This window comes from Sturnus vulgaris, chromosome 25 (genome assembly GCF_052056855.1).
Source record: "Sturnus vulgaris isolate bStuVul1 chromosome 25, bStuVul1.hap1, whole genome shotgun sequence".
Classification (NCBI taxonomy): Eukaryota; Metazoa; Chordata; class Aves; order Passeriformes; family Sturnidae; genus Sturnus; species Sturnus vulgaris.
In genome coordinates this window covers 575846-599483 of record NC_142267.1, presented here as the reverse complement: position 1 = coordinate 599483, position 23638 = coordinate 575846, and the positions used below count along the sequence as shown (strand labels likewise).

Sequence of the window (23638 nt, the reverse complement as noted above, 5' to 3'; positions counted from 1 at the left end):
AATCCATCTGAGCTCTGACTCTTGATGAAAGGAGTATTTGTTCCCCTGCTGTCTGTGGCAGCTGTGTGGTGAGGGGGATCTGGGCTTGATGCAAGTGAAAACTAACATAGGAAAAGTAAATGTTTACTTTTCAAACAGAGGAGGTCCTGATCCATCCACTGGGTAAGCAATTCTGCCAGCAGAGCAGGAGGTGTGCAAATGTGTACCTGGAGGTAGAAATGCTCAGGTATTGGCAGGCAGGTTTATCGAGGTTTGGAGTGCTCAGACAGGGAAGAGCTTGGAGATTTCTGTGTTAAGAATTCCCCAGGACAGTGCCTGACTGTGCTGGCTGGATTGGCTGATGACCCAAGGCAGGAGGTCCTGGTGTTTGCTTCCTCCAGTGCCATTTGTGCAGCTATTTAATAACGTGTGTCTTTTTCACATCAGGGTAAGAGATACGGTTAAACTGGGGAATGGATCAGGAAAAAATATTCATAACAGTTTATCTTGTGTGTTTATGTAGCATAAATGAAGACTCAGCTAATGCTGTGTGGTTTGCAGCAGTTCCTTTCAGCAGCAGACTAAAGTGACTGCTGAGGATTTTAATTCATTTGGACACAGAGAGCAGCTCCAGCAGAATAGTGTCCTTGTAAGCATCCATTGTTCTCAGGAGTTGCCTGTCATGGTGAGATCAGACATAGGAATCAATTTCATGGAAAATATCATTATTTTGTATGTATTTTGAAAATACCTCAGAGAACCTAAAGCCAATGTTATCAGTGACAACTGGAACTGCAGCTGTCAGGTATTTTATTGTGTACCTGATCTAGCAGACTACAGGTGCAAGTAAATCCTGGAAGATCTGTGTGAAGAGATGGTAGGTAGGGTTGAGGAGAGCTGTTAATGAGTGCTGCAGCATCACTGTTAAAGTGCATTTTCCTGGCTATAAGAGTAAGACCCAAGGGGTTGCAGAACAGTGCAGTCCTTTGCCCTGGTGAGCCCTGTTTGCTCTGGTCTCTTTGTCCACTGACTTAGTTGGATTTTCTTTGGGAAGAGGGAGGAGGAGAGATGAAGGACTCAAGGAATATTTGTTGTCCCTTTATAGCTGATGATGTAACTCCATTGTAATGGCCCAGTGTTAAGTCTTATTGTGATAGGACAGTCTTTAGAGGGGCTCTGACAATGTCTTAGGGTAGTGGACAGAGCAATCTTATAAGATACCAATTTTTATAGGAGTGAATCTCTGAGCACTTCATGGATGCAAGTTTATCTTTGTTTAATGCAGGTAAGCATTCCTACATTGCTGCTGCAAGGGGAGGTAGGAAATGTGATTATCTGTAGTCAAATGTGGCTGTTAACTTTTCTTTTCTAATGCACTGCCAAGAATGGCTAAGAACTGGATTGAAATACAGTATTTCCTCTCCTTTTCCATCCAAATAATGTGTAGTGCCTTCTCAGTGCTGTAGCAGTAATGTTGGTGGTGCCTTTTCTTTAGGAGTAGCCCACCGAAGCCAGAGCAGCGAAGGAGTGAGTTCCCTCAGCAGTTCTCCATCAAACAGCCTTGAAACCCAATCTCAGTCCCTCTCTCGGTCTCAGAGCATGGACATTGATAGTGTCTCCTGTGAGAAAAGGTAAAGAAAGCAGCTTGTGACAGCTGGCAGATGTGGCACAGTGCTGGTGTTCAGACCTCTTACAGGACAAGGCTCTGCCCTTCCTCCCTCCCAGCTGTGTTAAAGCAGCAGGGTTAATGCTTGGAAATCATACACTGTTTAAACCACTGGAAGGCTTTTTTAGCCTGGTTTTAATGGGAATTCCTGACCTAAAGTGGTAAAAGACAAAGCATTATGTTAGACAATAAGAGATGAGCATGTCTGGTGGAGATAATTCAGCTACTCTATTTAAAAGAAAAAGATTGTGGGATGTGATAGCTGTGTAGTTTGTATTGCCTGCTGAAGAAATTTAGAACTCAAATGTTACATGAGAAACATTTATCAACCAGTGATTTTAATTGTTGTATGTGCATTGCTTTCTCTGCTGCATCTGCTTAAGGGGACACTCAGCATCTTACAGAGGACTGTCTGCAACTTTCTACAAGTTAATGATTTTTTTCTCTAATTTGCACTTGCAGTATGTCCCAGGTAGATGTGGATTCAGGAATTGAGAACATGGAGGTTGATGAGAACGATCGCCGCGAGAAGCGGAGTCTGACGGACAAGGTGAGCCTGGGTGGTGCTGCCTGCAGGAGGTGTCAGCTCAGTTACCTCCAAATACTGAGCACATGCTTTTGAGGGGATGGAACTAATCCTGGAGCCAACCCTCAGGTATCATCTGCAAACAATTTCTTCACTGCATTTTCTCATTAAAATCTGCTTGAAGAAAAAAAAAGGTCAAAACTTCAAATATCAAAGCTGCATTTTGGTGCCTCAAATTGGTTTACAAAAGAAGAAGAAAATAATTTATTTTATATCCTACAAAAAAGTGAACTATTAATGCCCACATCAATTTTTTAATACAGGTAGGCCTGAGGAAACATTTTTAAGCAACTTTGAAGATTGTTGCATCTTCTTTGTGTAGCACGTGGTGGCCTACTCACAAAGTCCTGCTTCAAACGTGTGTTATGTGTGCTGGAGCAATGTTGTGTAATAAGGTGTTCTTCTAGATATTGAAAGAAAATTTTAAGAATTAGCTATCAAGTTTTAGAGAGATGAACCCTTTAAAGTAGAAAAAGAAAGCAAGTACAGAGCTCTAATCCACTCCTCAAATTGCCCTTTTTATCATGTGACTTCAAGGCCCACATGAAACAGAGCCATAAAGAAATGGGACATCAGTTTAGTGGAGTTTCTACCACAAAGCTTGCAGTGCTCATTAGATATCTCTGTTTGTTGTGCCCTGTCAGTATTGAGGTCAGTTGGTGGGGCTGGCCTGGAGCTGCAGTGCTGCTGCAGGATCTTCCATGCATCCCGAGCTGCAGTGGGCACTGAACATTCTGGCATCAGGGCACTGCTCCAGTCAGGGCTGGAGGGGAGCAAGGAAAGGAAATCACACCTTTGCAGCCTGATTTGATACTTCTGACTCATTTAGGGATGCAGAAATGAAGTGGATGGGAAACAACGTTGTCCTCATACACGAGCAGGAAATTTTCTTTTCTGATGTCATGAATGAAACTTTTTTTCAGAACTAGGCAGGGGGTAGAAGTACTTGAAACCAGTGGAATATTGATAGAGTGATAAAGTCGGTGAAAATGATTACACAAAATCTGCCATTATGAGTAAAACTGAAGCCTCTTAACAAAGATCTGAAGCAGACTGTGCATTGACCAATACAAGTGCAAATCAGGTGTTGATTGTTCTGTTTCCCCCAGGAGCCTCTGTCGGGCTCAGAAGTGTCAGAGGAACAAGCTCTACAGCTGGTCTGTAAGATCTTCAGAGTCTCCTGGAAGGACCGAGACAGAGATGTTATTTTCCTGAATTCCCTCTCTGCCCAGTTCAAGCAGAACCCAAAGGAAGGTGAGTACCTGAGCAGGAGGCACTGGCAGGGTTGTTTCTCTTGTGTGGCATGTTCCCCACTCTTTATTTTTACCTTTTTATCCCTTTGCTGCAATACCAGAGCCACCTACTTGTGGTCTTTGCTCAGTTTCAACATCTGCTGTCAGCAGATGTAGCAGGAAATGGAATTTTGGAGCAGGAATGTGGGACTGATGGCTCATAGCTCCTGTTTCAATCAATTGCCCTCCCTCCTCTTGTTGGTTGTGTTTTTTGTCCTCGAACTTATGTGCTGATCCAGAGCACATTGCTGCTTCAGTTTATTTTTTTAGAAACGTTTTAGTAAATTAAAGGATTGTCTTGCATCATAGTAGACATCTAGCAGTTAATTTGATAAGCTAAAAATTCCCAGTTGTTTTATGTAATAGGCTATATATTCTAGCTGTAAGATATGACCAAAACAATTGTTATTTTATGTGTGTGGGGTATGTGCATGTTTTGTTTTCTGTTCTTTGACATGACTTGCCCAGCTCAACAGCAGGGTGGGAAAATATAAGTGCAACACACAAGAAAACTTTAATAGCCAACTATAGGAGCATTAGGTCATCTCTGATCTCCTGCTTTTTCCATAAAGACTGTGCTTTTTGTGTAGCTGTAACTCCAGAACTTAGGTTAATATAGACAGAGATAATTGCAGGTGTGTCAGTGGGTTGTTTTTGCCAAAACCAGCACTCAATTCACAGAAATCTCTTTCTGTCCTTTTTTTCTCTGCCAATGCTTACACCTGACTCGTGTGTAGATGAAGTCAGAGGTGAGGATATTGAGTCTCTTCTTCTTCACAGTGTTTGCAGATTTTAAGGACTTGATTGGGCAGATTTTGATGGAAGTGCTGATGATGTCCACCCAGGCAAGGGATGAGAACCCCTTTGCCAGCCTGACAGCCACGTCCCAGCCCATTGCTGCAGCTGCCCGCTCTCCTGACAGAAGCCTCATCCTAAACATGGGCTCCAACCCTGGAAGCAGCCCCATGTTCTGTAATGTGGGCTCCTTTGGTTCCAGCTCGTTATCCAGGTGACTTCTGGTTGTAACTGAATGCTGATTTCACTTGAATACTCATGGTAGACTAGAAGAGAGAAAAGGGCGTAGAAGTGTCCCAAGAACAATAAATAGAATGGATTTTTAAATTTTTTCACTCTTTTTCATATGAATGTTTCTGCATTTCACCATTTTTTATTACACTGCCATGGCTAGGAATGTATTGATAGATTCAAGCCAGATGTAACTGTTTTCTGCTGAGAAATATCCCTAACTTGCATCACAAAGGCCATGATTTTTTAAAGTGTGTAGATTGTGACATAATTTTATTCAACAACTGTAGAAAAGAATAATATGTGTGAGCTGCAAAAATATTGCTGAAGAGTCATCAGAAGGGCAAGAACTTCTCTTGCTCATTTTATCTTTTTCACCCTTTTTCTGCATATCCTAAATTGTTGCTTTTTTTTTTTTCTTTTTCCCCTGTAACTGGTTTAGTCTCTATGGGACTAGTCCAGCTCCTCCTACCAATTTCACAAGCTATGTACCAATGACTGGTTCATCTCTTACCCCACCAGCCAGTTCAGTTGCCACCCCAGCAGTGGCTGCCAGCTCTCAGGGGCCAGCAGGCAGCCCCTGGTGGCCACAGCCCTCCTCTCCTCGGTACCGCCCTTACACCGTGGCCCATCCCGGAGCCTCTGCTGCTGCTGCCACCCCTCGTTCCTTGAGCATTTCCATCCCATCTAGCTCTCCAAGCCCTCCAGGCGTGGCTGCTGGCCCTCCAGCCATGCCAGCCATCCCATCCAGGCACAGGCCCTCAGCCATGGGCCCACCTGTGTTTGCTGCTTCACCCGGTGCCCTGCGCAGGCGTCCCTCCTTTCAGAGCAGGATTCCTCCTAGGTATTGCACAAGAGCAGAGTGTGTTTGCTGTGTGCTCTGCAGGGTGTGGCATCAGCCTGCAGGGTGGAAGAGCTTCTGTTTGTGCTGAGCTCACCCTACTCACTCCCAGTTGATTTCTGTGTTTGGGTTTGTGCTAATACCTTGACTTGCTAACCAGGTGTCTTTGACCTGCTTGTGTGCATTTGAGGTGTGATGTAATTACTTTAAAGGTAGCAATATGGTTTGAATTTCTTCCTCTCTGTAGATCCATTCCAGTTAAACTATAAGCTTTCTGTTCAGTTGCTGCTGCTGGATGTTAAACCACATAAAACTCCTGCTCCAAAATCAGTTTTCTTAGTAGGGCCTTAGTTAATTTGTTGAATGCTGTTACTTGCTGGACTGGGTTGGATTCGATTCCCTGGTGCACAGATTTAAGTTACAGATCAGCATATGTCAGAATACCAGGCTCAGTACCACTGCTTTTCCTCTCTTGGCTGTTCCTGGGATCCCTTGTTCCTGCAGGAGGGAGAAACAAAGACACGAGGTTTTGACACCACGGCTTTGAAGTCATTAGCTTAGAATTGTAATATTTATTATTCAGTCACGTCTAAACTTTCCACTTCAGCCATAATTTTTATTTGGTTCTCAACAATTCTTTCTCAGTTTTGGGGTTGTAAATGTGTGGTATTTATGATACCCAAATAACTTGTAATAGTGTAACAGAGCATGTTAGTATGGTTTTACTAACATGGAGTTACCTGTTGTCTGCATGTTTAGAGAAGATGATCTTTGACAGACTAAAAAGAAAAGCTACCATTTACTTTTTCTTCTGGTTTAAAAAAATCTGATGGCCTTTTCCATTTTTGTTGTGGTAGTTTATACGACAACCCTTTCTCCCTCCTCCTTCTTGCTGTTTCTGATGTGTCTGAGGACAGTAGTGATGAAGAAAATGAAGACGATGATTTTTCTTGTGTCCAGTTTGGGTCCAGGTATTGGAGAAAGAATGTAACCTGCATGTTTGGTTGTGTAGGAACTAACAGCCTGTGTAGTGTCAAGGGAATCTTCAAAGTCATTGGGGAGCAGCTGAAGCCGAGGATGTGGCTTGGCTGGCTCGTTAGGCTGCTGTGTCTGTCAGCGTGTAATGAGTGCAGTTAGTCAGCTCTCCTTTGGATTGGAGACATGACTAAGGGAAATGCTCCTCATCTCCTGGGCCTCATGAACGTGGTTCTGAGATGATTGAGTGCAGCTTCTCTTGGCTGTATGAGTAGAAAGAATAGGATTTGCCCATGGCTGTAATTTTAAATCCCTGGTACATCCTGTGCATGTTTTCCTATGAAAAAGTGGAAAATGAGGACAGGGGTTAATGTGCACCTTCCAAGTACCATCTCCTCTTTTCTACTCCAGTCTGTTTTCAGGAGAGTGAACTTGGTAACAGCTCTAGGAGGGCTTTGTGTGTGTGCAATTTAGGATTATTTTCCCCACTGTTTAGTTTTTATCCTGTTGGTGACTCAGTCCAAATGTTGGATTGAGTAGCCAAGCTTTGGATAGGATTTCTGCTGTGCTTCTGGGGTTTTAGTGTGTTTATTGTGTCCTGGCATTTTGCAGACAGCAGTGAGTTGTTAGAATATAAACACAGTGGCTGTACAACTATGCAACAATTGGCATGCTGAAAACACCAAGGCATTCAGTGTGTGTGCAGCATGTATGAGCTTTGTGTTAGAATAGTTGGGGTTACTGCTGCACTGAAATCTTCAGCAGAATGACTGTACAACTAGTAGGTTTTCAGATAAATTTATGTACAGAAAAGAGTACTTTTTAAGCTGGATGTGAGAATTCAGGAAGTTTAAAAAAGAGACCATTAAAGGAACCCCCATGTGCATGATTTTGTGGTTACTGAGCACTATTTCAATAGAGCTGTGTTTTACATGGATTAGTTTTAATTGAATAACTGAAAACATCTCTCTGCAAACAGAGATTGCTGCCATTAGAATGTTGTGTTTCTTAAGCATCTGGTAGCTCAGCATGTGAACAGTAATAACCTTTCCTGGATTTATTGTTGGACTGTAAAGTTTGCACAATAGATTTGTGTGGCTCAAGTATAGAAATGTAAATTATTTTACAGTTTAAAGGAAACTCCAGTTCTGACGGTTTGTAGTTTTAAATATGATTTTAAAAAGCTGCATTTAAGGAAACCAGTAGTCTTATTTTCCAGATTAAGATCTGGGGCTTATAAATTGGTCTTCATTCAAATCTGTCCTGACTGTACACAGACTTTTCTGTGACAATTACAGCAGACCATCCAAGTAATTGCTGGTTTTTAGATTTCACTTACATAAAGTGAATATATCATGTCTTTAGTCTCTTCTGTAAAATGAGGATGTTGCTTTTAATTAGCTTTTTCAAGCTGTTATATAGAGAAGAATTTTGTCGAGATAAGAAGTCTGAGATTCAGAGTTGTGGGTCTGTTCTCACTTTTGTGTTCAATCCCTCTCATCTCAAGGATGATCTTGGTTTTGTGGGTTTAGTTTTTGTGTTTACAATATCAGTGTTTTCCCCACCGAGGCTGTGCTGCTTAATGAAATTTTGTATTTTACTGAGTTGAAATGAAATGATCTTGAATGAGGGAGTGTCAAAAGCAGCAGCAGCTTGGATGCATTGCCTCTGTTTTATTGATTCTTCTTCCTTAGAGCACTGGAAGTGGTTGTTGGAGCCCTGTCTGTCAGCCCAGGTCTCTTCTCAGCAGTGGGGGCTCCTGGGGCTTGGTGCTGTTAACAGAATTTTGGCATTTCTGCCATTCTGAGTGGTGGCATGGAAGGGTTGTGGTGTCCTGAGTGTCAGGTACCACTCAAAGGCTGTTTGTTTTCTTTGCTGCATTGTGAGACCAGGATTCCCTGGTTCCCATCAGAGTTATCACCTTGTGGTTGTCTTTCAGGCACTTATTTAAGAAGGCATTTACAGCTCTGAACTCCCAGGGCTGGACTGTGTGGAGAGCTCTCCACAGATCACAGGAATGGCTGAATCCCTCATCTGTGTGTGATGGGATGGAGTGTTCAGAGCATTGACAGAGGAGTGCTGATGAATTGTTTGACTGTGCAGGAGTGAAGAACTCTACCTAAAGCTTTGTTTCTGTTTTTTGTGTGTTTTGAAGTGTGGGGGGCTCTGGCAGCTCGAGTGTTTCCGATTCCTGCAGTGACCACTTCACCATTGAGAACTGCAAGGAGACAGAGATGCTGAACTACCTCATTGAGTGTTTTGACAGGGTTGGAATAGAGGAGAGAAAAGCACCAAAGGTATGTTTGAGATGAGGGAGGTGGTGTCAGTGCTGTCACAAACACTCCTCTGACTCTTCAGTGGGAATGATATTTCTTGATGGCTTTGCTGTAGAAATAGATTCATTGAATTCATTGGGGTCCTTCAACTCTTGTTAGTTCATCAAATTTGAGTGATGGATATATTTTATCTCCTAAATAAGCACTCTTAGAAATCATAATTTCCTTTTTGATCAACTACATTTTATCCAAGTTTATTCCAGGTAAAACATTTTTATGAGATCAGCTCCCTGTCAGTGTTCTGTATTCCCTACTCCAGGCTTTTGCTTCTGGGGAAAAAACAACCAACCAACACTACCTATCTATAATCTGGAAGGTTTTAACTGGAGTAGTTCTTATCTTGGTTTGCATGTTACATGTATACTGCACAAATAAATTTATCATCTTTCCTGTGTGTTCTGTATTTAATTTCTGATTTGTATTAAAATGAAGTTATTTTTCTCAGATGTGTAGCCAGCCAACAGTTAGCCAGTTACTGAGCAACATCCGATCCCAGTGCATTTCACACGCTGCTTTGGTGCTCCAGGGATCCTTGACACAACCAAGGTAAATGTTAACCAGGACAGTTAGACTGTCCCAGCATCCTTTCTTCCTTCTCAGGATTAGATTAGAAAACTGGGCTCAGTTGTCGGAGCTGAGGAATTATGTGCCAGAGGAATAGTTTGTTGCTTTCCAAGTGATGAGTTGGTGGGGAGCAGTTTGAGTGATTTCTAACTGCATTTGGGTAAAATCAGCCAGGTGATGTGAACAGTTTAAATGGGGGATCAGCAGCTGAGAAGAGAAGAGACACTTCTTTCAAACTGCTAAGAAGGAGTTAAAAGTGATGTTAAAAGTGATGACAGCATTAATTCAGAAAAGACCAATGTTATGTTCTTTTTAATTTGGAAAAACTCATGTAAAAATGTTGTTCCTTCACCAGTTGAGCTTAACAAAGAGTCGGTTTTTTATTAGAGGGGGTAGAAGGAGTAACCAGTTATTACAGAGAAGCTGTTGTTTTCTTCCAGCCTTGTTAACTGAAGTGTGATGTTGGCAGCATCTCTTTGAGAATAACCTTTCCCCAAGTAACTTGAGCAGACAAGATTAGTTACTTCTGAAAGGAACACATGTATCCAGACACTGATAATGTGCTTGCAGACACATCTTGCATGTGACTGCTCTGATGTTTTTGTGAACACTACTGCAGTAGATTTTAATTTTTTTTTTTTTTAATACAAATTCAGGTCGTTGCAGCAGCAGTCTTTGCTGGTACCATATATGCTGTGTAGGAATCTCCCATTTGGCTTCATTCAAGAGTTGGTGAGAACCACTTACCAGGATGAAGAGGTGTTCAAACAGGTAAGGCATAGGTAAAAAACAGCTGTAGCACATGGTTTGATAATTTGCAGTATCCAAGAGAGTGGATTTCCTGACTTTTGTCAGTGTCTCATAGTCCTCTACCCATTACCTCTAGGACTAGCAGCCTTAAAGTTATAAAGTTAAAGCAATTGAAGTTTGGTTTTATTCTTCTTTTAACTCATTTAGCATTTTATGAAAAAGGCTGAATTTCAGTATTTGCTGGTTCTAAGTATTAAAAGTGCATTTTCTAATGAGTAGCAGCACTAAGTAGGAGTGGACTACTTGGAATGTGCAGGCATATATTGCTGGGCTGATCTTAGTTTTCATCCTTTTGTACCAAATTCCTAAAAATGTTTGTGTTAAGACAGCAGCTTTCTGTAATCCTACACAGATTTGTGGTGTTTTCCATCTTGCAATCTTTACCCTTCTTTGCATCTTTAATAAATTTTATCTAAGGTGCTAAGAGCACTTTACAGATCTTAGTCCAGTAATTCTTCATGTTTACAGAGGAAATGTCTGAGAAAAATGAGATGGTCTGTTCTGTGAGAGTAGCTCACTGAGATAATAAATAATTAAGATACAAAACTAGCAAATTTCTAGCCTGTATGCTGTAAAAGCAGATCAGTAAGATTGTAATTGTCTCTAATTAGCAGTCCCATAGGAGGGTGTGATTTGACTGTAAAGGGCCCTTTGAAATGGCATTTGACCCTTCCAGTTTTGCAAAGAATGATATTAGATAATTTTTATGTGTAATGCAAGTAACTGTTAATAATTTATGTTTCAGTCTGGACTCCTTTTAGTAGAGGTTCATGTAGTTGAAAGTACATTTAAGATGGATAAAAAGCAGTTGTAAAAGTGTTCAAGGTCCTGCCCTGGAGAAGAGAAGCATTCCTGGAGCTGAAGCACATGGCCATTTGTATAGTGCTTTTCTGGAATATGTTTTAATAATAATTTGTCTCTTCACAGGAGCAACACCATATACTTCAAAATTCAGTGGGACTGCTGCTGTTGTTGTTGTTGCAAAATTACTATGGTTTTATTTTGTGAGGATGTAGTTGTCAGAACTGTGTGATTGGGACTTACTAAATGGGTATAATTACTTCTGATTAATAAGTTCCTGTCAAGTCACTTCCTCTTTCCTAACAACCCTTGACTGCTGCTTATTATCTTTACCAACTTACACATGATGCAAAATGAGAGCTGTGCTATTGCCCCAAGTGTGCAGACAAGTGGCTGACTCCCCATTTGGGCAATAGGTTGTTGGACACCTGTCCAGAGCCTTGGACACCTGTACAGTGTCTGCAACACAGAACTTGCAGGGAACTCAATGAGCAACACCCCATTGCTTAGACTGCAGCAAACAAGTTGGGTTTAGCTTTGAATACTCTCTAAAGCCTTCAGGCTTAACTGATAGAAATTTTTAAAAATCTTAGTTTTTGTTTTGTGTATTTGAAGAATGAACAGGCATTTCATGCTTTGTATGGCAATAGAGCCATTTGATTGCTTCCTTTAATTGAGTAAAGTAATTTACTTGTATTTTTGCAGATCTTTATTCCCATCTTACAAGGCCTGGCTGTGGCTTCCAAAGAGTGCTCCCTCGATAGTGACAATTTTAAATATCCCCTTATGGTAAGGACTGTCCATTTCTAGAAGCACTTTCTTTATATTCCCTGATAACATGAACAAAGTGTGGCAAAGTGTGTTTGGCACCAAAGAGCAAGTTGGATTCTTGGTAAATTGAGCATTGTCAGCTTATCACCTTCAGATCCTTTTAGGATCTTCAGTGTATGATGCCAAAAAAGGCTGTTGCCTCTCAGGTTTAATTTGTACTTAGGGAAATCAGCTGGACTGGGATGCTGCAAATCAAAGTGACTAACTCTGGTACTTGGCAAAAAATATTCGTTTTTCTGGTTTTGTGCTTTCCTGCTCTTTTGTTATCCTCCCAATCTCTGAATTGCTGCAAATGAAAATGAGTCTGTGTTTTCCTTATCTGTAGATGGCACAAAAGGATGGGATAGTTGTCACTCAGTGTAGTATAACAGGGAGAACATTAACACAGGACAGGTGGGACAGCCAGCAGCAGATTTGTGTTTCCAGAATTCTGTTACCACTGCTTGCTTCTTTCTGTGCTGCAGTTGAAAGTGAGCTGGAGATCTTGGATGGGATTCTTTGTTCTGGGTTCTGTGTTCATTTGACCTTTTTCCACTCTCATTCAGAAGACAAAAGGCCTTGGTGTATGAATTAAACAATTACTCTATTTAGTATTGTTACTGGTTTTAATGGGGCAGGTCAGGAGTCCAGCACAGGCATTGTCATGTTCTGAGCAAACAACAATTTCTGCACAGCTAATTCTTGAAATAAGTGCAATAATTTGTTATCCTGTGAGACCTGTTGGTTTTTTTGAGACAGCTTGGAGCAGACATAAAAACTAAAATGGGAGCAGGGTGTGCTTTAGTTCTCTTTGGGACATCTTCACTGTGATTGTGAAGTTTTTCCACTGGTCAAGAGAGAAGGGTTCTGCTCTTTCAGCAGTTTGTCATAGTAAGCTTGTTTGTTGCAGACAGGTTACTTAAGAATTACTCAAAAAAAGTAATTTTTACTGGGATTTCTTTATAGGCACTATGTGAACTCTGTGAAATCAAGTTTGGGAAAACACACCCCATGTGCAGTTTGGTGAGTGTCTCCAGTCTGAGTTTTTCCAAAACTCAAAAGAACCATGTCACTTACTTTGGTGGTGTTGCACAATCCCTGTTGATAATGTTCTCCAGAACTCTAAGCAAGAGCAACTGGAGCTCTCATGCAAAACAATAGTTTAAATTAAGCTGGTAGAGGGAGTCCTTTACCCTGAGAATTTATTAAAACTGGGACAAACACAAGTTGCTTGGGTTGCTGGAGTACTGAGGAGATGTTTCCATTGCCACCAGCATGGCTGGGTGTTGGAGGTTCCAGGGTTTGTGGCAGACACTGGAAGGTGACAGAGCAGCATGGCTGACACAGCAGCTTTGAAGAACTTGCTGTTTCTCCTATTTTTAGGTTGTCTCTTTGCCCTTGTGGTTGCCTAAATCTTTAAGCACAGGTGCAGGAAGAGAACTGCAAAGACTTTCCTACCTTGGAGCCTTCTTCAGTCTGTCTGTCTTTGCTGAAGATGATGTAAGTGTCACAGAAGGATGTTGGCAATAGCATGTTGGGGTTCTTTTGTTGTGAGGGGCTTTTTTACTTCCCCAGAACATTTTGATACATTTGCCAATATTCATCTTACTTTCAGAACAAAGTAGTTGAGAAGTACTTCTCAGGGCCTGCCATTACTCTGGAGAACACCCGGGTTGTCAGCCAGTCTTTGCAGCATTACCTGGAATTAGCAAGGGTCAGTATTCTTACTCTGTAAAAAAAAAGCATAAAAGTGGGGTTTTTGCTCTTGATATAGATGAAGAATATAATCTAAAAAATTAGCTTCTGTCTTAAGCCACAGATCTTTCAGGATATGGCTGAAATGAATTGGGGAAAAAAATTAGAATGCTATGAATATTTGTCTAAGGCTGTAAGCCAATTCAGAAAATATCAGATCAGTTAGTCATGAGTTGCAGATCATGTTAAAGGAGAGTAAATACATGCTGTGTTAGTAATGTGTTGCACTAGTCTTGTATTTACATCTTTGGGTTAACTAAGGTCATAACTAATATATGCATATAAAAGTGCCAATAAGCCTATAAGAGAAGCTTTACTGAGTTTTGTGGATTTTGTAGAACATAAAAATGCAGACAAACAGAAAGCAGGACTGTGATGCTGAGAGGTGTTTGTTTGCAATTGCAGCAAGAGCTGTTCAAGATCCTGCACAGCATCCTGCTGAACGGGGACACCCGGGAGGCTGCTCTCAGCTACATGGCAGCTGTGGTCAATGCCAACATGAAGAAAGCCCAAATGCAGGTAAATAAAGGGAAATGCTCTTCCTGTGATTCATCCAGCCACAAATAGCACTGGATGGCTCATGCAATGGTGGTCTGGAATGGAGGCAGAAAAGAATTTTGAGTGTCTGCTACCACAGGCAAGAAGCCCTGTCTTGTTTCAATATATTTTTCCATTTCTGAAATTAATCTGTTTTACCTATTTTAACAGTTTATTTCCTTTCTTAGAACTGAGATGTCACTTCATTAAACAGGGCTTCTATATTAGATGTTCAAAGCTTTGTACTTGCCCTGCCCCATTTCTGAGAGCATCATTCCAAGTGATTGTATTTAACACACTGCTTTCGCAGCTGGTGAAGTGCTGGGCTTTGTCTGGGCTCTGTGCAAGGAGCAGGGCAGATATGGAATGGCCTGGCTCCAGTGAAACCACAGGGCTGGGATTTTGGCACTGTACGTGCCCCTGTACTTCTCAGCTCGTGTCCTCAGCCCTTTGCTTTGTCCCCCCACAGACAGATGATCGTTTGGTGTCCACAGATGGCTTCATGCTCAACTTCCTCTGGGTACTGCAGCAACTGAGTACGAAGATAAAGCTGGAAACGGTTGATCCCATGTACATATTCCACCCCAGGTGTCGAATCGAGCTTCCCACAGATGAGACAAGAGTGAAAGCAACAATGGAGGAGTTTGCAGCCTGGACTGCTGAACTTTGTTAGTACTCTTACTGAGATCTGTTAAGCGTTTCTGTGCCCTCTGGTATGGAGGTACATGGAAGAACTTGATTCCAGCAAAGAATTCCCTCTTCCTAAATCCCTTTTCTTGATGCTCTCTGCTTTTCCTTGTTTTAAAGAAAGTTGTATTTGAGGTCTCACCCTAGATAAAGCAGTTCATTTTTTAATTTATTCACCTCTACTGTTGTTTGGTTTTCAGACAGGGATCCGTCTCCATTTTGTGAGCCAAAATTCCCCACGGAATGTTTCTTCCTGACGCTGCACGCCCATCACCTGTCCATCCTGCCCAGCTGCCGCCGCTACATCCGCAGGCTGCGCGCCATCAGGGAGCTCAACAGGTGTGCTCAGCTGGGCAGGGAGGCTGAACGTTCACTGCAGCCCAGTGCAGGAATGGTCAGTGAGTGGCAGTGCAGCAATGGTCAGTGAGTGGCAGTGCAGCAATGGTCAGTGAGTGGCAGTGCAGGAATGGTCAGTGAGTGGCAGTGCAGGAATGGTCAGTGAGTGGCAGTGCAGCAATGGTCAGTGAGTGGCAGTGCAGCAATGGTCAGTGAGTGGCAGTGCAGCAATGGTCAGTGAGTGGCAGTGCAGCAATGGTCAGTGAGTGGCAGTGCAGTAAGGGTCAGTGAGTGGCAGTGCAGTAAGGGTCAGTGAGTGGCAGTGCAGTAAGGGTCAGTGAGTGGCAGTGCAGTAAGGGTCAGTGAGTGGCAGTGCAGTAAGGGTCAGTGAGTGGCAGTGCAGTAAGGGTCAGTGAGTGGCAGTGCAGTAAGGGTCAGTGAGTGGCAGTGCAGTAAGGGTCAGTGAGTGGCAGTGCAGCAATGGTCAGTGAGTGGCAGTGCAGCAATGGTCAGTGAGTGGCAGTGCAGCAATGGTCAGTGAGTGGCAGTGCAGTAAGGGTCAGTGAGTGGCAGTGCAGTAAGGATCAATGAGTGGCAGTGCAGGAATGGTCAGTGAGTGGCAGTGCAGTAAGGATCAATGAACAGCATTACAATAGCGATCAATGGCATTACAATAATGATCAATGAATGGCATTGCACTGGCAGTTTAGGTGGAAGCACTGCTGAGTACAGAGCACCTCAGCTTTCCCCTACTCTGCTGCTTTTGGCCCTGGGGGATTTTTGGGTGCTTTGAGGGACTGTGGCTTGACTCAGAAATTCAAATAGTAGAAAGATGGAGGGTATTGGTTACATAAGGCAGCTCTAGTTGGTGAGAAGACCATTCTGTTTGAAAGATAACTCTTCAGAATGTTTTAGGATTCATGACACTACTCAACACTGTTCCTTGTAATTAATCTGTGCTGTGGTTGGTGGGGTGTGGGCATCAGTGCCTCAGGTTCCCTGGCAGGGCTGGAGGAGTTCAGGTCATGTTCCATGTCTGATAATCAGCTCACTGTGAGGTGGTTTCAGAAACAAGAAACTGTGAGTTGTGCCTGAGCTGTTTTGAACATCCCAGAAGATATTTACCTTTTTCCCCCTCAGCTTCTGACACAGTTTGTCATACTCTCAGGACAGGGGGAAAGAGGCCTTCAGCAGTGATCTCTTAATATTGTTCTCTACATGTAATTCAGCATATGGTGTACTGTTTTAAAAATGATAAATACATTATGGTGTTAACATGAAGATATTCCTGTTTTCCATTAATCTTGGCATAAACTCAAATAGACTTTTACAGTTGCTAAACCTTGAAGAATACTCTGTTAAAATTAGAACAGATTTTTGTATCATCAGTATTTTCCATTGTTTATAATTGCACTCATTGCGATTTGGTAAATGTTCCTTGGCAGTAATGCCATCAGTTCATTACAAGATTTTTGGACTGCATTTGAAATGATTTCATTTTTAAAGCATATGCAGGCCAAGAACCTGGGAAGCAGCACAGAGCAGAGCAGGAAGAGTCAGTATATGTTAAAGGAAAAACTATTTTCCTATAAACAGCCTGTGGATTACTTGTAAAAAAGCCATATGTTGGCTTGAAAAAGGAATTGCTGCTTTTTCCTTATTTAGAATTGTTTCACAGGAGTTGCTGATGCAGCAGTCCCCATCCAACGGTGCAGAGTGAAGAGCTCTTGGCTTTACTGAGCAATAGGAGCTTAGGCTTCAGCATTTTCCATGAATTGCTGAGCTGCTTGCAACTTTGGAAATGTCTTTAGATCTTGTTAGTAAAGAAATCACACTGGATATTTGTCTGCTGTAGGCAGAGATTGACGTGGAAGAGAATTTGTGTTTAGAGAAGGGATGAAAAGCAGTCGTGTATTCAGGCAGTTCAGTGTGTGAGTTTTGTTCTAATCAGCTGCACTTCCTGAAAAGGATTAAGATATGTGAATATGTAGAACTTTTTTAATGCAGATGGTGTATGTAATGTACATTGAAGTTCTCTTTTGTGGGGCAGTGTAAGGAGATGGGTAAGGAAGGGGAGGAACATCAACCCCCTTGACTTTCTGGTCCTTACACCAACAGGGAGATTCACCTGCTGAACTCCTCTACAAGCCTGAGTTTTCTTGGGAGTTCTACACTTCAGAAGTGTAGAACAAAACTCAAAGAACTAATTTACGATAGTAGAAAGGGGGAAGATATACAGAATACAGACATGCAACTTTCTTTTTTCTAGCAAGACTTTCTGCTGGCCACTTTTGCTTCCTTAGCTGATTTTGTCTTCCAGTTTCCTTTTTGATACTAGAAGATGAATGAACTCTGTCTCATTAACTGAACCATCTTTTCCTTATGTTAATGTTTAATTTTCATGGTATCCTTTTAACCTTCCTTTAGAGTGACCATAGACTTCAGTGTGGAAAAAGGCAATTTAGTTCCTTTTAAATACAGTGGATAAAATTAGTTAGTCAAGCAGGATAGAGCCCTTGTGTTTCATGCCTTTGGTGTGTCTGACAGTCATGTGTTGGAGCCAGTGCATGTGGTGCCTCTGAGTTCTGGCTGTGCAGATGTTCAGTCTGCATTTACAAAAGCAGCTTCTTTCTCTTGTTATGATTATGGGTCATTTCTTTGAAAATGATCAGGTTTTCCCCACTTCTCTGTATTTCCTTGGTTTTTAGCAGATTAGTCAGTGAAATGCCTTGTGCTGGCAGCACATTTCCCCTCTGTCACAATAACCAGTTCCTGCATCTGGTTTTCAGGACTGTTGAAGATTTGAAAAACAATGAAAGTCAGTGGAAGGATTCTCCTCTGGCCACCAGGCATCGAGAGATGCTGAAACGGTGCAAGACACAGCTTAAGGTTTGTAAGTGATTCAGCTCTCAGCTAAACACTTCTGTGGCCTCTGTGTGTGTTGACTTTGTGTCCTAATGTTGAAGTACAACTTCTCTCTTCTGCTGCTTGAAAATGATGGGTTTGAACCTCTGACCCCTGGGAGTGCACTGGATGGTGGTCCTGATAAAAACACATCTGTCCCTGCAACTCTAAATTGTATTTTACTTGCTCTGTTGGGGCTTATGTGCCCTATTTTCTTGAAATAAGAGTGCATTGTAAGAAGAGAGCACTGTATAATCATAGTGATTCTCAGATCTATTGATTATCTTGAAGAGGCCTCACATTCCTTTATGCTGTCTTGCCCTGGATTAGTTTTTGTGTGCATGTTCTGCAGAAACTGGTGAGGTGCAAGGCTTGTGCAGATGCTGGTTTGCTGGATGAAAACTTCCTCAGGAGATGCCTGAATTTCTATGGCATGGTGATTCAGCTGATGCTTCGCATTCTTGACCCTGCCTATCCCAAGTGAGTGTCAGGTTTTATCTGTGTAAGTTGTATCAAAGATATTTCAGATCCTGTTAGATTGCTCACTGAATTTAGCAGTTCTAGAATTATTTTTACTTGCAGTGTCTGCATTGTTATGTGGTTGGTGACATGGAATATGTCTGTTATTCAGTTCAATGTTCACTTGGGGTGGGGGGCTCCCTCAGGTATGTTTGGTACCCTTGAAGTACTGACATGGAATTCTAAAAAGTCAGGTTTTAATAAAGGATTCCCATGGAAGAATTTCATAAGTGAGCACATGACACTTCCTGCTTAACCCTGCTGGTTTACTGTCCTGTTTCTCTCTTCTGTTTTACAGCATAAAATTGCCTTTAACTCCCGAGGTTCCAAAAGTATTTGCATCATTGCCAGAGTTTTACGTGGAAGATGTTGCTGAATTTTTATTTTTTATTGTACAGTAAGTAAAGTTATATTTTAAGGAAATATTAAATATATTTAAATATTGATAAATATTGATATATTAAATCATCACTAGAATAATATTATTTAAAAGCCATGGCTTAGGAGTAGAACATTAGGGTTGGGGTTTTTCATTCAGCTTTCCTGTTTCAGATATGCTCCTCAGGTGCTGTATGAGCCCTGTACTCAGGACATTGTGATGTTCCTTGTTGTGATGCTGTGCAACCAGAACTACATCAGAAATCCTTATTTAGTAGCCAAGCTGGTGGAAGTGATGTTCATGACAAATCCAGCTGTTCAGCCCCGCACACAGAAGTTCTTTGAAATGATTGAGAATCACCCTCTCTCCACTAAATTGTTAGTCCCCTCCTTGATGAAGTTTTACACAGGTAAGTGCTTTGTCTGTAGCTCAGTGAGTGCACAATGGTATTCTAAGGCCAAAGGCTCTGTTAGCTGTTGTAACTATTAAAAAAAACCCAAACAAACCAAAACAAAAAAACCCCAACAAACCCATATAGATCCCTCGACAGATCTTGAGTTAGAATCTTGTGGAGATGAGGCTTTATTGCTCAGGAATTGAGGGAAATAGCATTAGATGGAACCTTGAGAATTCCAGTCCTTTCACAAGCTGTTGTGTACTGACAATCCAGCAGTGTGAATCAATGTGACAATTGCTTTTGTGGTCTTTAGATTCTAAAATTAAAGCTTTTTTCTTTGCTTTGCTTCTGAAGGAATATTGGGATTTCAAAACTCTTCATTGTAGTTTTGCTAGTCCTGTAGATTTGGATGTTTCAGAAGAGTTTTTGCACCCATAACAAAACCAAGTAGTTTTGTAGGGTACCCAGAGTTTTCTTAGTACAATTTTGGACCGTGGGATGAAGAGCAGAGTTGAATAGAGAAAAATGTTTTGGTTTCTGGGGCTTTTTCTTCTTAAATGAGGCTGGAAAATGTACAGTGCTGCTTCTTCTAATGGGAATTAAGATGGCGATTTCTGAACAGGAATTGAATTTCATCTCTTCAAGTTTCTCTGGGTGCTTGAAGCTCATTGGAGGCAGCAGGGAGAGGAGTGGTGCCAGTGAATCCTGGTGGGAAGGTTTTTGGGATCTGTTCTCTTTTCCAGATGTGGAACATACCGGAGCCACGAGCGAGTTCTATGACAAGTTTACAATCCGCTACCACATCAGCACCATCTTCAAAAGCCTCTGGCAGAATATAGCTCACCATGGTACATTTATGGAAGAGTTCAAGTGAGTAAGAGGTTGTCTCAGGCAGTTCCTGTCGTGCAGGCTGCTCAGGCAGGGGCCTGAGGAGGTCCCTGCCTTTGGGACTGGGTGATGCTGCTTTCCGTTGTGTCTTACATGGAACCCCTTCCAGTAGAACTGGAGTGTTTCTAAACTGAGCTCTGGACACCACAACCCACTTGGCTTGGGGAATGGGATCATTGTTGGAAATATTCAGTGCAGGAGTGTTGCTGGGCTTGCAGCCTGCTCTGCACACCCACCTGCTCTGCCGTGATACCTGTGTTTCGATGTTTTCAGCTCTGGGAAGCAGTTTGTTCGCTACATCAACATGCTGATAAATGACACCACTTTCTTGCTGGATGAGAGTCTGGAGTCCCTAAAACGTATCCATGAAGTGCAAGAGGAGATGAAGAATAAAGAGCAATGGGACCAGCTGCCCAGGGTGAACAGAGCTGTTTTTCAAAGTGCCCTTTACTTATTTTCAATTCTTCAATACAAGACCATTAAAAAACTTTTTTATGAGGGGCAGCACCCACGAGCTGCTTATGAGAAGCAGTTCTCGATGCTTTTTCTTGCTGCCAGTATGGCCATGGTCACTCTGGATGACATTCTGCAAAAATCCATCATTCTGCCTAGTTATGTTGTGGCTGGCAAAGAGAGTGGTGTGAAGTAGAAATAGTATAAAGTTTCAGATTACTGTGCACTTAATTCTAAGTGGAGAAACCGAGACTTTAACCTTCCTGAAGGAGGTTTGGGAAGATGCTCGCCAGTTGAATTCTCTTCAAGGAATAGAAGCTTTTATTCTGTTAATGCATTGGTCCTTGGTAGATTCGATGCAGATAATTATAGTCCTGTACCTCAGAGCTTGGCCTGATTAAACAGTAATTGTGTGTGTTCACCCACCAATGTCAGGTATTTCTATTTTAAGGTTATTGATTTAAAAAAAGAGAAAGTACAAAAGGAAAAGCTATAAAGGTCTTGTTTGTTAAACATTTTCTGATTTGCTCTTCTGAAGCCTTTCTTCCTGTCTCTGCCTACCAGCAAGGTAAAGCCATTACTGTAGTTACAAAATGAGCTGGTACATCATCTACAGATTGTTCCACTGGAGAGTGTTTATTATTTATGATGGTGCATAAATTAGAGAGAATTAGAAATCATTTGACTCTCAGATCCCAAGCTGGTTTTGAAGTATTGGCATTTGGATGGAAAGGAAGCATAACCCAGTTCTGCAGCTGTGAGGAGCAGTTAGAGGGTATAAACAAACTCAGTAACCACGGGGGCTTGTTATCCTGTTTGCATTCATTCCTTAGTGTTGCAGAATTCTGGAAAATTGATGCAGACATTAGTACTAGGTAATAAAAACGAGCAGCTGTACCTTAGATTAAAAGATGTCCCAGATGTATTTGAATCAGTGTGTTCCTTTTGTTAGCTCCCCCTAGCAGCGTGGCTGTGAGGCTTTGCAGGGTGGTGCTGTGGGAGGTTCCATGGCTGTGTTTGTTTGCAGGAGCAGCAGCAGGCCCGGCAGTCCCAGCTGGCCCAGGATGAGCGTGTGTCCCGTTCCTACCTTGCCCTGGCAACAGAAACTGTTGATATGTTCCATATCCTTACCAAGCAGGTCCAAAAGCCTTTCCTCAGACCTGTAAGTCCTGCTCAGATTTAAGTTGGTTCCCTGCTTCTCTAACATCTCTGGATTATAACCTAGAAATGTTTGGTAGCACTTAGTCTCCATTCTCCTCCCCTTTCTCCAACTCATTAAAATCTAATTGCTGTTGATGTTATTTGATGTTATGTATATATGCTGTTGTGTTATTTGAGAGCATTACCTGAGTCACTGGGATGGTGTGATCCTTCCAGACAGAAACTGTTTGCATGACATTTTTTAATGGCAAACATGCATAAAGAACAGACACTTCCTGCAAGCCTACCAAAAGAAAATTTTATTAGTTAATAATTCCTGATCTTGCTGTGTGCAGCTCTAGTGATAATCTTCTTTACCCCTGCCTTCACACTGTGATCTGTGTTATACTTTGCTTCTGTAGGAACTTGGACCACGACTGGCTGCTATGTTGAACTTTAACTTACAGCAACTGTGTGGCCCCAAGTGCCGTGACCTGAAAGTTGAAAACCCAGAGAAATACGGGTTTGAACCAAAGAAGCTGTTGGACCAACTGACTGACATTTATCTGCAGCTGGATTGTCCTCGCTTTGCTAAAGCAATTGCTGATGATCAGGTGAGCTCCAGAAGGATGAAGGAGAAAGGCAAAAGCTCTGTGGACAAACAGGACTTTGCAGAACATTCCAGAAGCGTTTCATCTTGCTTGTGTGCTGCCAGGCAGTTTGTCTTACATCCCTGCAGTTTGTTTTCTTTCAGCAGATCATCTCTGTTCATATGTTCCCAGTGCTTTGCAAACCTGTAAACACACCCCAATATCCATAGCACTTCACACACATAGGAAATGTCCTGAGCATGATGTGCTCGTTGCCTACAGCCTCATTGTGAATTAGCAGAAATACTTTGTCCCTTTGCAAGTGGGAGAACTGAGGCAGAGTTTTCACTCCCTCCCCCTTCCTCATCGAAACAGGCAGAGCTGGGACCAAGAGCCTTCTTCAACAAATCAAAGTTCATTCTCTAAATGAACAGTTTGCAAATTGTATTCCTTCTGAAATCACGTTATTAAATGGCTGTGTAATAAACTGACAATGCACAGCATGTATGAGACAATTAACAACACCTTTGAACTCATGGTAATATTCAGAGCAAGATAAGCTCTTGTTCAGCTCTGTGTTCTTGTAAAGTTGTCAGACTGCTGAGCCACATCTGTCCATGCCCGTGTCTTACAATAAAAACTTTTCAAAGTCTAGAGGGGAAGAAATGTTCACAGTAGCTGCTTGAGATTCTAGTGGAAGCTGTTTGCATGTCTAGTGAAGCAGCAGTATTGAGATAGCTCAAGATGGTTTTTCTGTAGTTATTTAAGTTCTGATAACTGCAGGTAATACCAGTAACACATCTGAAACAGACCTGATGTGTTTGCCTGTGTATAATGAATGATTTTATGCAGTTCAGTATATATGAAAATGAGGATGCTGTCATCATTCATCCATGCCAGCCACAGCAAATGCACAGACTGACACAGGGATTCAAAAGAAAGAATCCTGCGGGTGTGAGAACTGGAAAAAAGCTTAATTAACAAAGTGGCCCTTCATCAGAAAGGGGTGGGGGGGTGACCAGTCTCTTGGAAACTGTCAGTGACAGGAAAGAAACACTAAGGAAATGTGTTGGTTAATGGCTACTGGTATTGGGAGAAAAAACAAAACAAACAAAAAGTTGCTCGATCATGGTGGGATGTGTCTGAAGCATTTTCAGAGTTGTGCCATTTGCAACTCCCAGCACGCAGCAGAGGCAATCTGCAAACGTTTCCTGAGCCCTGGGCACGCTGCCATGGCTCTGCTCCCCTGGGCACTGTGTCCTGCCTGAGTGGCACTGCCTGGGCCACTGTGCTCTAGGTGAAAGCAGGGGGGCTGTGTCCAACACTTCCCCAACAGAAACAAATCTGTGACACTTAGTGTGTTTTGT

At 42.1% G+C, this 23638-nt stretch overlaps 1 protein-coding gene across 3 annotated transcripts in view; it reads left to right on the top strand.

Annotated features, from left to right (window-relative positions):
• UBE4B (ubiquitination factor E4B) overlaps positions 1-23638 on the top strand; it is a 34071-nt gene that overhangs the window by 7379 nt on the left and 3054 nt on the right. Inside the window, exons 3-26 of one of the 3 annotated variants that reach the window (XM_014891889.2) lie at positions 1475-1610; positions 2108-2195; positions 3341-3485; positions 4304-4532; positions 4992-5393; positions 6248-6361; positions 8521-8662; positions 9147-9247; positions 9922-10036; positions 11582-11665; positions 12653-12709; positions 13070-13186; positions 13302-13400; positions 13847-13960; positions 14448-14646; positions 14866-15004; positions 17791-17890; positions 18258-18385; positions 18723-18821; positions 18977-19212; positions 19944-20070; positions 20362-20506; positions 21569-21703; positions 22104-22295. In XM_014891889.2, the coding sequence (XP_014747375.1) occupies positions 1475-1610; positions 2108-2195; positions 3341-3485; positions 4304-4532; positions 4992-5393; positions 6248-6361; positions 8521-8662; positions 9147-9247; positions 9922-10036; positions 11582-11665; positions 12653-12709; positions 13070-13186; positions 13302-13400; positions 13847-13960; positions 14448-14646; positions 14866-15004; positions 17791-17890; positions 18258-18385; positions 18723-18821; positions 18977-19212; positions 19944-20070; positions 20362-20506; positions 21569-21703; positions 22104-22295 (3443 nt within the window). The remainder of the gene's footprint in view (positions 1-1474; positions 1611-2107; positions 2196-3340; positions 3486-4303; positions 4533-4991; positions 5394-6247; positions 6362-8520; positions 8663-9146; positions 9248-9921; positions 10037-11581; positions 11666-12652; positions 12710-13069; positions 13187-13301; positions 13401-13846; positions 13961-14447; positions 14647-14865; positions 15005-17790; positions 17891-18257; positions 18386-18722; positions 18822-18976; positions 19213-19943; positions 20071-20361; positions 20507-21568; positions 21704-22103; positions 22296-23638) is intronic. The other 2 variants (XM_088178536.1, XM_014891886.2) reach the window with 2 other exon arrangements.